This window comes from Trichosurus vulpecula, chromosome 5 (genome assembly GCF_011100635.1).
Source record: "Trichosurus vulpecula isolate mTriVul1 chromosome 5, mTriVul1.pri, whole genome shotgun sequence".
Taxonomy (NCBI): domain Eukaryota; kingdom Metazoa; phylum Chordata; class Mammalia; order Diprotodontia; family Phalangeridae; genus Trichosurus; species Trichosurus vulpecula.
In genome coordinates, this window is record NC_050577.1 from 145,666,531 (window position 1) to 145,680,765 (window position 14,235).

The 14,235-nt window shown below is 39.0% G+C and overlaps 1 protein-coding gene across 2 annotated transcripts; it reads right to left on the reverse strand.

The window, feature by feature from the left end:
- Window positions 1–1,571: 1,571 nt before the first annotated feature.
- On the reverse strand, window positions 1,572–13,879 carry CBLL1 (Cbl proto-oncogene like 1). Of its 2 annotated transcripts, none has more exons than XM_036761532.1 (6): window positions 13,787–13,879; window positions 9,786–9,953; window positions 6,862–6,959; window positions 6,266–6,349; window positions 4,711–4,784; window positions 1,572–3,121 (listed from the first exon to the last, which is right to left on the reverse strand). In XM_036761532.1, exons 1-6 carry the CDS (start codon window positions 13,797–13,799, stop codon window positions 2,086–2,088), a joined length of 1,473 nt encoding a protein of 490 aa, XP_036617427.1. In that variant the 5' UTR covers window positions 13,800–13,879; the 3' UTR covers window positions 1,572–2,085. The 2 variants fall into 2 exon arrangements, with proteins under 2 accessions (XP_036617427.1, XP_036617426.1); XM_036761531.1 differs by having other exon boundaries at window positions 6,862–6,962.
- Between the last annotated feature and the right edge of the window lie 356 nt (window positions 13,880–14,235).

Consider the following 14,235-nt stretch of genomic DNA (forward strand, 5'->3'; position numbering starts at 1 on the left):
GAAAACTAACAAGCCTTAAAAATTAATTCAACTATCTTTTTTGTGACATGAAGCAGTAATAGTTCTTATCGTTTTAACAGCCCTTAATTGGAAAGCGGTGGGGGAAGGAAAGGGTGACTTTGGAGGGATTAAAGGGGAATTCTGCTCAGGTCCAACGGTCTGCCAGAACAGGACAGAAGTATTCATCACCAAAACTTGGCACTACTTCACCCTCACACTTCTAATAACAAGAATTTCTCGTTTTCCTACTAGAAATATCACATTAACATTGGAGTCTGACTGCTAACATGAAATTACATTTATGGTTAAGTTGTACCTGATTCAATTTTTGCATTAGCTATTTCAGGCAAATGAAATAAAGGTCATTTGCATACCTCTAACTTCAACTCTAAGACTGGAGATGCCTTTATATCTAATTATCAAGGTGAGAAAAGCTTTTCACCTTTTTCAACTATCTGGCCGAGCAATCCCATTAAAGATGGTCATACTTTGCCACAAAGTATAAAACCAGCAAACTGATAGACTCCTAAAATGTATGCGCTAAATGTATATACTACAAACTATCTACTGAATGATCTGTGCATTCCATAAATTTTGTTTGTACTATACAGCACTGTATAGGGAAAAAAAATCTTCACATGGTTTACTTATGACATTCAACTCTACCCTAAGGAATGTTAACTCATACATACTTATTAGGTTTAAACTGGTAATTAATTATCTAAGTTGGATTGTGAACAAGACCCTGTAATGCAAAAACTGACTCTAAAAAGGCACATTATAAAGTATGGACATTCATCTAACTTTACTATCACTTTCTCTTTCCACATGTGGGAATGAAGCAATTTAATACAGTTCACTAACTCCATGTTAAATTGTTTAAAAACTAAGGTTAGACTGTTTTACCATCAGGACTCAGCCATAAATTAGTACTTTCACAGTTCAAATTGGAGAGGGAAGCCCTATCATAAAGTACATAAAACAAGCCTGAGTATATTTGTATTTCCAGAATAATTTCCTTCATTGATATATTACTTAAATGCCTTAAACGGTATTTAAACTCTAATTTGAAACTCTATAAACAAGAAACCACTCAAACCCAAGACTAAGCTCTACTTCGGAAAAAGGGATTTTTGGTAGTCTATACTGTTCTAAATCTTTCTCTTAGGACAAATAACCAGAGTAGGACATACGTATTTCAACTGAATGCTATCATTTAAACAACTTCTATAAAATAATCTCAGATCAGACTAATGAATGTGGTACACTCTGTAAGTCCAATCATCAGTAAACAAGCACGCGCAATGGCATCACCAGCTTGGAGCCAACAAAATCTTACTTTAGCCCTGACTTTCTGAACAAGTGAAGGATTTTAACATCATTAACATGAACTGATGTTATTATAGTACTGCAATTTCAATATATTTGGTGCTCCTGAGGTTGCCTAAAAATCAAAGGCATTTAAGTGAAGTGCAAAACATATCGTGCCTAAGACTTTCAGTGCAGTGCCTTGAATGTGGAAGAATTGTACTTTACCATTAACTGTCTGCCTTATAGTAAACTCTAGAAAATTTGTATACTCGTAGCATTTTATTTTAACCTTTGGGAAAATATTAGTGGCAAAACATATGGTTTTAAGAAACAGTATGCAACTCCACTCAAGTTCACATAAAAAATAGCATCTTTACAACCATATTGAAATTTAATTATTTTACACAGGTTAACAAAATGTATCACAAGAAAAACTAAACATTGGATTTAACAAAAGCAATACTTCTGAAAGTGGTACAATGTTTGATTTTTTTTTCCAGGAAATAATATTACAAAATGATCAACTCTGGGGCAATTTACCACACTAGGGGCACAAAGTTGTTAAAATATAGCTGTGCTCTACTGAGCCACTTATCTGCACTACAGTATACTTGAAGTCAGTCCTAAGGTCAAGGCTTAAAAACATTTTAAGATACAAGACCCTAAGAGTGTTTTACAGCTACCTCTGTAAGAGGTGCTTCTCCTCTCTCAAAATACATAAAGTTCCCTCCCCTCCCCTAACCCTCACTGTATCTTCAGTTCAAAACACTACTATCATTGGTAATATGGTCTATATCTCGTCTGATCGGGGTGATGTGGTCCAGGAAGTGGGGCTTGAGAGGGTGGACCCTGCATTCTTGGAGGCGGAGGTGGCCCTCTTGGTGCAGGCCATATACCAGGACTCATTCCCCCTGGCTGTGTGAATGGAGGGCTTAGAGTTCCTTGATCTTCAGTGAACTGTGGCAAAGAGTTAGGATTATAGTGGTGAGGAGGGGGTGCATTTACAGGGGGACCACCATGTTGAGGAGGAGGAGGTCCTGGTGGAGGATGATTCATATATGGTGGCATCTGGGCAATGATGTGTCCAGGGGGTGGGGTGATTGGTGGTGGAGCAGAGGTCATTGGTGGAGGAGGAGCTTGGCTATAAACCATATGAGGAGTACCTGCTGCCTGGGGAGGATGCTGCATTGGATGGCTTATTGGTGGTGGTGGAGGAGGTGGTGGTGCATAATGTTGCTGTGGAGGCATAATATGATGAGGGTGAGAAACAACTGGTTGACCCTGATATTCAGGATGATGGTGAGCAGGTGCTGGAGCTGGAGGTGGTGGTTCTCTGGCACCTGAATTTGAATCATCCTGAATAGGGACAGTTATTAAATTGCTGTGTTTTCTTGTTGAAATTCGAAAGGTTTCCTGACTGACTGAACGAGGTGGAGGTGGAGCCATTGTCAACTCCGCAGGAGGAGCTCGAATATCCTCATGTGGTTGATTATAATGCTCATGTGGCACATGCTGCAAAGGAGGCGGTGGCATCATGATGTGCTGCTTTGGTGGAATATGGCTCATGTGGTGCTTATCTGGAGGCATTATAAAACGATCAGGAATTTCAGCTGGTGGGGGGGCAATAGGAGGATGAACATTTTCAATTGGAGGACGGGTGACAGGTTTTGCAGCTCTCATATGACGGTGATTGATGTGAGCCTGTAAGTCTCTCTGAGACAAGTACGTTCTTTTGCACCCTTGAACAATGCTACACATGAAGAGAGAACCCCGCATACACTGTTCAATTCGTTGCACAGGATCACTACAGCTAAATTAGAAGAAAATATATTGGTTAACTAATAAAAACAATCCCCAACAGTGCATTACGCAGCAAACAAAATCTTACCTCTAAATGTTAACAAAGTTATACGTAAAACTAGCACAATTTCACATCTGAAAATTACAGTGTTTGTCACTTAAATCCCAACTTCCTACTAGCTTTTATTTCCCAGCAGAATGTTAACTCCAGGTTAAACTTAAAAACAAAAGCATATATCCCACCCATATTTTTAAAATATCTTTAAAATCTTACAAAAGCAAATTCCTAAGTTCTGAATTTTCTAAAATAATCTTATGCTCTATATCCTATTCAAATACATGTTAGCAATGACAGACTAGAAGATTTAGCATTTGTGGCCTAAGAAAATAAAATTCTCAAGTCTGGAGTAATTTGTTAGTTTGATAACAATCACCTGTCAGGCACTTGGGGGTGAGTTTAAAAAAAAAAAAAGACAGATAAAATTCCACTCCTTTCATAGTTTTTCTCAAAGAAATATCAATAAGAGCTTTCAAAATTCTTATTTTAAATCAGGGCTATCCAAAATGCAGCCCACAGCCCACAGTGAGATTTATGCGGCCCACCTACAAGTAAAGAAATTTACATAAATGCTTTAGTAAATGAAGCCAAGTTACCGCAGAGCTCTCACTAAAATGGCAAATCAAATATATTCTAATATCATTTACTGTTTCAATAAAAACCTAAGGTCGGGCAGCTCTGTTTTAAATAACAAACCGAGAAGCCTCTGTAAAATACTATGCATAGAAAAACCAGCAACTTTTTATTTTAGTCATTTGAGATAAAAAGTTTAGTAAAGTTACATTTTTAAACAGAGTATTTCTTCTTAACTTAGTGTCATTATTACGAATATCCTTTATTGGGCTATAATACTACAAAATGCCACAGACCAAATGGCTTCCAGGGTTTTGAGTTCTTTTGTCTTTAATTTTTGTAAATTTCCTCTTTTCTGTCTCTATTAGCACAGCTGCGCATAAGTGTCATTTTTGACAAAAGACAGGACCCGACTCTTACAATACTAAATTATTTTTCTAAGTACTGTAATTCTTCAAAACCACATCAGATATTATCAATAACTAAAAGGTTAACCTTCAAAGGGAGTGGATAAATGAAAGAATGAAAACAGAGGTGTTTGTTCGCTATAAGTGGGCTGGCAACAAAAAAGCCTTTCTCCCCAGAAAGTAGACCATTTCTCAACTAGGATCAGGCACAGAGATGCAGACTTTTCTAGGTGTTCCAATCTGTACTAACAAATCTGTTCTGGAATCACTAACATGCACCCAGAGATCATAACCAGGGAATCAATCCATATGCCAGGATCTTCATTCCCAATCTGACCCTCGATCTTAAGCAACCCAGGGTTTTAAATGTAGTACAGAGCCTCCCATCAACATCAAAAGTGGTTTCACAGCTTAAGCTTAACAGAATCTAGTACCTATTAGCAACTTTTGTAAGAGGGCTTATTGACAGAACCTCAAAGCAAATACACAATGCACTTCAACTAGAACACAATTGCTAGAGCATACAAACTTTCCTTTTTTTTTAGAATTTAATGTTCTTACCCTGGGCACATCTTATCTGCCTTTTTCTCATGCAAAATAGCACAGTCATAGCAAAAAACATGCTTGCATGGGATCTGTAAACAGAGACATCATTACAGTCACACACTTATAATTTTTCTATAAAAAGATTTAACATCAAATGCTAAAGACATGGAAACTCTTACAGCCTCATTTTCCCATACTCATTTTTCCCTAGAGACATTATAAAGCAATATATAATTTAACTAAATCTATTTAATATACATCCCCCCCCCAAAATGTCCCAACTATTGCCGATATCTCACAACAAAATGTAGTGATCACTAATTCCATAAATAAGGGCATATGCATGTGTATATTTACATGGAACAAATAAATTATTATAAAACTATCCTATGAATTCAATATGGCATAGTAGCTGAGCACAGAACTAAAGTAGCTATTTCCCAGTCAATGTATTAATCTAGACAAGGAGAGGTAGTGGTCAGGGGACGGGGAGGAAGGAAAAAGGCAGACAACAAGATGAACCATTATTGATAAAAGGAATGAAGGAAGATGAGTTAAACTAGTGGACTATAGGAATGAGACTGCAAGAAAATTTCAAAGCCACATTTTGTTGAATGAAAAGGAAGTGGGAACAAGAAAGGGAGGCCAAAAAGATTTTGGTGATCACAGTTATAATTAGCTTTAATGATAGGGATGTGTATAATACCATTATTAATTAATACTGAAAAAACACTCATCTGCATTTACCTCATAGGAAAATAGAAGCTAAAAGTAAAATATGTTTTATATCAATCACAATGTAGACCAGGGCTGTCCAAAATGCAGCCCACAGTGTGATTTATGCGGCCCGCCTACAAGCATAGAAATTTACACAAATGCTTTAGTAAACAAAGCCAAGCTAATGCAGAGCTCTCACTAAAATGGCAATATATTGTCTATTGTTTCAATAAAAACCTAAAGTTGGACAGCCCTGATGTAGACCATTGTTGTGGCTAAGATGATTGCAAAATCTTAAAGGCAACATAAGGAATCTAAGCCTGGCTCTAGGATCATTCCCTCTCTATAAGACATAGTGAACAAGGCACTGAACAAAGGATAAAGCATCACTATCTACATGGTTCAAGGCTTCACCTGTATGGCATCTAACAGCAGCATCTGTTCAGAAAGAGAAAAAAGCTTCTACTAGATTTAGTAAAAATAGGGAAAGAACCAGCAATATTTAGGTTGGTCTTAACAGGGTCAAGTGTCCCCTGGTTTGGTGGAAACTCCATGTGCTATGGTGATGGGCTTTCCTAGGATAAAGTCTTTGGTAGGGGAACTGGTAACACATCTGATTTTGTGACTGAAATGAGTTAAACCAAGGACAAAATGTGTCTCCACAGGAAGGACAAGACATCCTGCAGAATCTTTATAGGAATGGGAGAAAGAACCACACGCCTAATGGTTAAGAAAGTCTCCCTAAGAAAACTCCTACAGTGTCTCCTCACACAGAGAAGAGCAGAAACTGCATAGTTAGTACAGGACAGAGATGATACATTTCAGGTAACCCAATTAATTCAATAATACTTACCATGCGACCATAAATTTTAATAGGTAATCCACATTTATCACAGAAATGGACTGGAGTATCATCCTTTTCACCTAAGATGTTTATCTGTTGAAATGACATTATTATTAGATTGCCTTCTTAAACTTAAATAGAGCCATTGCTAGTAAATACCTAGTATGCTAGGGTCTATTTTACAAATGCTAATTTAAAAATTGATTTATATGAATGTCATAATAGCCATTAAAACAAGAGTTATTGCAGAATTATTGTGCAGAGACCATATTTCCTTTTTATCTTACTCAGTACCTAGTACAGCGAATTACACATAGTAGAAATATTATAAATACATACTATATCCCAAGCATGGCACAGTGGATATAGGACCACTCCTGGAATCAGAAGACATAGCCAGATAAGTCCTGCATTTGACAAATATTAGCTATCTGACTATGGACAAGTTATTTAACCTCTCAGTCACTTAGGCAACACTCAGACTATAAATTAGAGACAAAGTGTTCATTGGAATCAATTGGAGTGAGTTCCCCAGAGATTATAAATCACAGGTGTGGAACAAAAAATATGTACATATCTACCACCATACTTATAAGTAGTTGTACCTGAAAGTCCCAAAAAATGTGTCCAGGAAACCTTCGCTGATTTCCAAACAGGTCACCCCCTTTACAGTCATACCGTTCTTCTTCATTATAATCGAATCCTTCTGAGGAGAAAAAGCAAGTATTACCTACAAACTTTTCAAACTGAACTAAGTCACTGCCAAAGTGCACCTAGCAAACAATTAGCCAAATTCTTTCATTTCACTTATAATACATAGTTCATATAGAAACAACACATTTAGGGACAACATGAAGTAAAACCTCATTTGTGACATCATGGCATAGTGATTACAGAACCAGCTCCAAAGGCAATCTTTGCGTCTGACACACAGTGGCAAGGTGTCCCTAGCTAAGTAAATCATTTAACCTCTCTGTATCCCAGGACACTCTCTAAGACTATAAGTTGCAGAGAAGATGCCGATCTGCATTGGTCAAGGGAGTTTTCCTTGATAAGGAATCTCTATGATGACAAAATCACAGGTCTGGTCCCACCATTCTTGTTATACTTAAATTTTACAATATTCACTATCATATTTGTGGGCCATTTATAAAAGTTACCTGTCTCAGAAAACAATCTGCTTTGAGAAAGGAAAAACTTAAGATTTTGGTGTTTTTTTTTTTTAATGAATACATGAAGACATTTTTCAGGGATTCTTCCGTTCCTGAGTAGGTTCCAAGACAGAATTCCTGAGTAGGTTCCAAGACAGAATCATTAAATAAAAAAGGTTCTTCCACTTTTCATTTCTAAAATGAAAGTAGTAATAGGCTTAATAGAAAAATTCAAATGCCACCATTCTTTTTAAACTATAACCTCTACATGATAATAAAGGAGCCAACAAGGTATAAAAGGTTGTTCTTAGAATCAGAAAATTTGGGCCCCAGAATTACCTGCATAACCAGGACAAGTCACCTAGACTCTCAAGTGTCTGATTTAATTTTATAGACTCTAAGTTACAGATGAGTTACAACCAATCTACAGCTTTTGGGCTTCTCCAACATGCCCTCCCTTCTCCAGGAAACGCATCACTGGGAAATTTCAGTATGCTGCAAGATTGAATTTGACTAGTATTCCCATCTCATCAATACACTCTGACTGGACCCTACAACTGGAGGGCAGGTCCATGAGTTCCAAAGCCTCTACTTAAGAGTGGGTTCAGCATCTTCTCCCCATTCCCCACCACCTACATAGTTTATGGACTTCTTTGGAATTCATCAATATAGGCCCCATTCCTCTTTTCAGCTTCCTTTTGTGTGCAGTTTTCCCCTGTTAGATTCTAAGTTCCTTGAGGGCAGGGATCATTTTTGCACAGAGCAGGTACTTCACAAATGTTTATTTACTACAAGGAAAATGTATCTGTGCCACATACACAATATAGGAGAACAACTCTGGAAAAATATCAAGGACAAGGGGAATCAATTTGGAGAGCTTAGTTAAAATACCAACTTTAATCATCTCATCTCATTTAAAAATATACAGGTAATTGATTTAACACTACTGATTCTCCTTAGAATTCACTTCAATTTCAGAAAGCCAAGTTGAGAAGATTTTTGTCATGCCTCCTGGAATAGTAACTAGAAGCAGAACAGCCACAATATGTACATTTCTAAGTTAGTTTCGAGGCTGGACTAAATGTCCTACAACAATGATAAACATGGAAAAGTGGTGAGGAGAGAACTTTCTAAAAGTGGTACAAAGGAACTACTCTTAAGTACTCGAATTTAACTACCTTGCACTTAAAAAGGAACAAATAAAGTAGAATACAAAGTTGAAGCAATCTTAACAAATGTGATGAAGTGGCAGCTTCTTGGAAAGTTTCCCCAATCTACTACATTATCTTGTTCATAGGTCTCACACCAACTACAGTTTAAAATAAAAGGGGGCTGGAAGGCAATGAGTACTTTCAAAACCAACTCCTGTATTTCACTACATAATTGTCACTGATTTTATGACTTTTTTTTTTTTTTGCAAAAGTGGGGTGTCACCATTATGTGAAGCTTTCCCCCACCCAAAAAAATTTGAGCCAGCATTACTTAAAAATCATTTATTTACCAAACTGTAATGCTAGCAGATGAACTATACAGTTTAGCTAGTATAGGCTTACCTGCCCATGGGTCTTCACTGTGTTGAGTGACAATACCGTTAGTCCTGCAAAACTCTACTCATGGCTTTCAGAAAAATATTGATAATGCATGCGCACTCTGAGAATCCTAGGCTTGTGGCTCGCAATGTGTGAGGGATAAATGTGTATCCGTATGCCACTGGTGAACACATTGCTGCTCTGTTAAACTTTCAAGTGGCATGACGAACAGAATTATACCATGCAATGATTACATGACAGAAGGTTATAAACCAATTTTTGGACTTAAAAAAAAAACGAGGGTGCAACAATTATGCAGTAAAATATGGTAAATTTCTGAGCCAGTCAACAGCAAAAAACATTTCAGGCCATACACTCTACCATTATCCTTTGTATAGCTATAACATCAATGCAAAAACCGCGTTTTCTCATCTAGGAGTTACCTGATCAAATCAAGTCCTTTCTCAGGGAGATCCTACATATGATTAGGGGAGGACTGCATCTCAGTCTGGGAGGTCATTGTCTTTGGATGTTTATAGTGAAAGTATTTAAAAACTCCTAGCTGTCCAGAGATATTTGATAAGGGTTGGGAGTATGGAAAAATTTTTAACATAAATTCATTAATTTTTTCTAACTTCAACATACATAAACATTAAAAGGCAAAGTAAAAAAAAAATCAAAATAAGAGGACTGGAAAGAATGTTAAAATGATGTATGAATAAAAGAAAGAAGGCAATGTAAAAGATTAAAATTGCATGGGCTACACTGTGGAAATTAGTATAGGTACATAGGCAGGATGTTACTAGACAGAGATAGTAACATGATAAGCAGCTATTTCAAATTTATTACCTTCATCACCAGGTTGCGTCTTAGAAGGCATCCTGTTCATAGTCCTTGGAGTTCGAGGAGCAGGTTTGGCTTTGTTTGTCTGTTTGGAGATTAGCTTTATAGGGATTCGTCTTCGAACATCAAGGCCACCCAACGATCCAGAACTATTAGTGCCTTGCAAATCATTGTCTATATTAAAATAAAAGTGACTTCTTTCAGTTTTCCCTCTTAAAACATTATGCCAAAGGTACAAAGTAACCTACCAAATACCACCATGCTTTAATGTCAGAAGTCCTGATTTTAAATACCACAACCACGTTTAATTGCAACAAACCTCATAGTATTTTTGCTATGATATGAGATGCCTGAACATTGTCATGACAATTCCTCACCAATCTGTTAGTGCAATGAGAGATCATGTCTTAATTAAAAAATTTTGTATATTTTCCAGCTTCCACTAAATTCCCATCCCTGATACCTTATCATGATGTAGAGATGACAAGGGTTTTCTAAGGCTAGCCCAGTGGAATGTAAGTACTGAAAGGTCCTACACCAAGTTGGAAAGACTTCAAAGATAAGCCCTCTGATAGGTTGTCATTTGAGGACCAACTTCACAAGGTTTGTAAGCATTTGCTACTGGATAAAAGTAGCTATTAAGTGATGAAATTCTTCGGCCATAGCATCTCATGAAGACTGGCTATTAAGTTGTTGCTATCTGAATAGGTAGCAGTGACCACCTCTCCCACACAAATGAAATTCTGGATCTTTTAAAGTATAAAATAAATATTTTTCCTAGCACAGGCTATGTATATGGCAAGTGACTAATATATTAAAGTGAATAAAATAAGATTTTAAAAAGGGATGTGGATACAAAATAAGAAAGTATTTTCATGTGCAGGCATTTTATCAAAAGGAAGCATATCACAAAACATATGCCTTTCTCTCTTAATATACACATAAATAGTAACTAGAAGCCATATTCCTGTGGTACAAAAGGGTGAAAGAAGAAATAATGTATTAGATGTAAGGCATTCCTAGACCTGTATCATAGTCCAGAGCTGCTGTTAGCAGTACTTTTTTTCCACCCAGAGTAGGTTAAGAGAAGTACTAATAGTAAAACAGAACAAAATGCCTTACCTCCAAAACACATGGATCACATAGGTAGAGAGATATGCCCTTCTAAATGCATAACACAAAGATTATTTCCCAGAAATAACTGTTTAAGGCTGAGGAGTGACTGTCCAATTATAGGAAAAGATGTTATTTTTTACTTATAAAACTAAGCCAAATTTCAGTTAATTAAAATAATTTTTTTCAGTTACTTTTGTTAGGCACTTCAGTAAGTTACTGCGCTGTCTAAAGATTTTTAGGACAGCTAACTAAACTGTTCAGAAAGGATTTAGGTAAAGCCTGCTTGAAGGTATTAAGTTGGACTTGATGAACTAGAGCTAACTTCAAGATGTATTTCTAGGTTTCTTATCATTAAAGGATCATGCTCAATGCTACAATTCATTCTTTTGATCAACAGGAATCTATGATTCTATGGAGGGGGAGAGTCAAAACTGAACCTTAGACAATGCACTTCAAGAAGCATTTATTAAATGCCTCCTATAAGCTAGGGACTACGAATACAAAAACAAAATGAAAAATACCTGCCTTCACGGGAAGGGAACAAGGGGAACATTAATCAATAATCAATCCACAGATATTTATTAAAATGCTTTTTATTATACAGCATTTATAACATGTACAAATAAGTAAATACAAAGTGATTTTGGGTAGAAGAGAAGCACCAACAATTGGGAAGATCAGGAAAGGTTTATGGTAGGAATTCCAAGAGGTAAAATGGCAACAAAATAATCCAAAATATCTTTCATTACCAGGTTCTTAGTATTATTTTATAACAACCATTCCTTAACAAGCCATGGTTTTAATATAAGGTAGGGACAAGAATAACAAGGGTAAGAGAGAAAAATAGCATGAAACACATCAAAAAAATCTCTAATGGTCAAAAGTTTCTGCCTATTTCCCTAATACCTTTCACTAAAAGTTCAACCAAGTCAACTTATTTCACATTTACCTTTCATTTTTGTACTTTTCCTAGTGAAGACATTTAAAAACTTCCACAAGAACCAAAAGCCAGGTAAAGAGAATTGTTGGCCACTGACTTTTCAGTTTGGTCCTTTCCTTGCTTAAAACCTCACTTCTAACTTTCCTAGAAGTTCAAAATTATGTTTTTCTAATGATACCATGTATTATTGTTACCTCTTCATACCTGAACTGAATACTACCCATAATTCTAGTTTTGTATGAAGCTGAAAAACCTGAACTAGTGGGTCTTTATACACTACACAAACCAGTGTGGGGTTACAGCTGCAACTGGTAAAGTCTGTTCTTTACTGAATTAATGTCTGTGTGTTAAGTTGTGGATTTACTTGGTGCTCTTAAACAAAACATGTTTACTAGATGGTATGTTTACCCATGTTTTCTAAAACTAGAGTACACTACAAATAAGGTATATTTCTTACTCTAAATCAACAAGCATTTATTAAATGCTTTATTTTACTATGTACCAGGCACATGTGCTAGGTGCCAGGAGATATCAAAACACGAAACAAAACCAAAAACCTCCAGGGTCCCTGCCCTCAAGGAGCTCACATTCTAATGCACTACAAGTTTACTTTTAAATACTCCGACAAGGACCACAGAACTTGCAATAAGAAAACAATCCTTGGCTGTTCTATCATAATTTTTCTCAGGATCAATTTTAAAAAACTAGGATCACCTAAAATAGACACAAGCCTCCAAATAAATATGTCTCACTTCCAAAGCCAGGTGTATTTTGCTACTCTTTTTTTTTTTCGGGGGGGGGGGGGGCACTTCTCTGTTACAAAATCAAGGATTTCATCTTTATCAGTACTTAAACAGTGGAGGCATATAGGTGGCTCAGCGCATAGGAAGATTGGCCCGAAGTAAGGAAAACTCGAGTTCAAATTTGTCCTCAGACACACAACACAATAGCTGTGTGAACCTGGGGAGTCACTTAACCTCTGTTTGCCTTAATCCGCCGGAGAAGGAAATGGCAAACCACTCCAGAGTCTTCGCCAAGAAAACCTCATGGACAATACTGACGTGCTATGGTCCACGGGGTCACGAGGAGACGGACACAATTTAATAACAGGTACTAATAGACAACAGACAACCTATAAGCACTGTTTACAAAGCGCCAAGAAAAAAAAAAGGCACGGTTAACAAAGTGGCCGAGACTGGAGAGGGAGAGGAGCTGCTGATAAGCCGGGTCGAAAATGAGGAAGCTCCCTGGGTTTTAAGCTCCCAACCGCACAGGACCCAAATGTAAAGGTTCGGTGAGGAGAAACAGGAGTAATGGTAGGGTACGGTTTGGACCTTATACAAAGACTGCGCTGAAGTGGAACTCGAGATCACATCCGGCTCCTGCAGCCTACCTACAACACACCCGGGAGACCGACAACAACGAAGCTTGGGGACACCCGTAGTGTCCGCCCGCCGCTGCGAGGGAGGAGGAAATTGCAGGGACGTCTAGCCCAGTCTCTCTACTCCCACAAAGCCAGGGTTGGGCTCTCTAAAGTCCCCTCCCTTCCCCAAAGCCCTAAACCGGCCGGAAAATAGTCCCAGCCGGCACAAGACGCGAAACGCCGAAGGTCGGGGGAAGGAGGGCAGAGAAGGGGAAAGGAGGCCTCGGGGAGAACCCAGCGCCCCCCCCCCCCCCACGCAGCCCCGGGGTCCCACTCTGGACCGAGACGGCGCCGAGGCTGCAGCGCGGGGGGTGTGAAGGGAGGGGTGTAGGCCAAGAGGGATCAGGCCCCAGCCGGGCACGGCCGGGAGGAAGGAAGGGAGGGAAAGGAGTATGTAGAAGTCCTCCCTCGCCACTGCAACCCATCCCCTCAGGACGAGCCCGGTTCCGCTACGCCAGCCGGGCGACGGCGGGTCTCGGGCCGGCCGAGGGGTCCATGTAAACGAGACCCCCCCCTCCACCTCCTTACCAGTGTGGTCCATGATTCGGCTCGAGGTGCACTCTGGGAGAGGAAGTCAGCTTCGCCCGAGTCGCCACGGGCGCGTGCGCGACGACCCGACCGAGCCCAGTCAGCGGAAATGAGATGAGGGTGGCTTTGGCCGGGATCTGGGGAAGGAGAAAGTTCGGAGCAGTTTGGAATGGGACGAGGGAGAAAAGAGAAGGAAAATGAGAACGCACGGAGACGATTTCATGGTAGAAGGGGTCGCCGGGGCGGTCCCTGGGTCCTAGGTACAGGAAGAAAGGCTCATCTTCAGATTAAGCCGCTTCTCCCTTTGGCGGGAGAGAGCGGATGGGGAGGGGCGGGAGCGGGGGGGGGGGGGGGGGGGGCGGGGGGCGGGGCGGTATTTCCTGGTCGAAGTACTTCAACTTCCGACAAGCCCCGCGGCTCCGGCGACCTCGCGAAGCCTGGCCTCCTGG

What these genes read in the sequence shown, in the direction of transcription:
- CBLL1 (XM_036761531.1), bottom strand. An exon ending in GACGCAACCTGGTGATGAAG is followed by an intron (nt 6,963 to 9,785) that starts GTAATAAATTTG and finishes TTTTCTCCTCAG; the next exon opens with AAGGATTCGATTATAATGAA. An exon ending in ACATTTTTTGGGACTTTCAG is followed by an intron (nt 6,350 to 6,861) that starts GTACAACTACTT and finishes TCATTTCAACAG; the next exon opens with ATAAACATCTTAGGTGAAAA.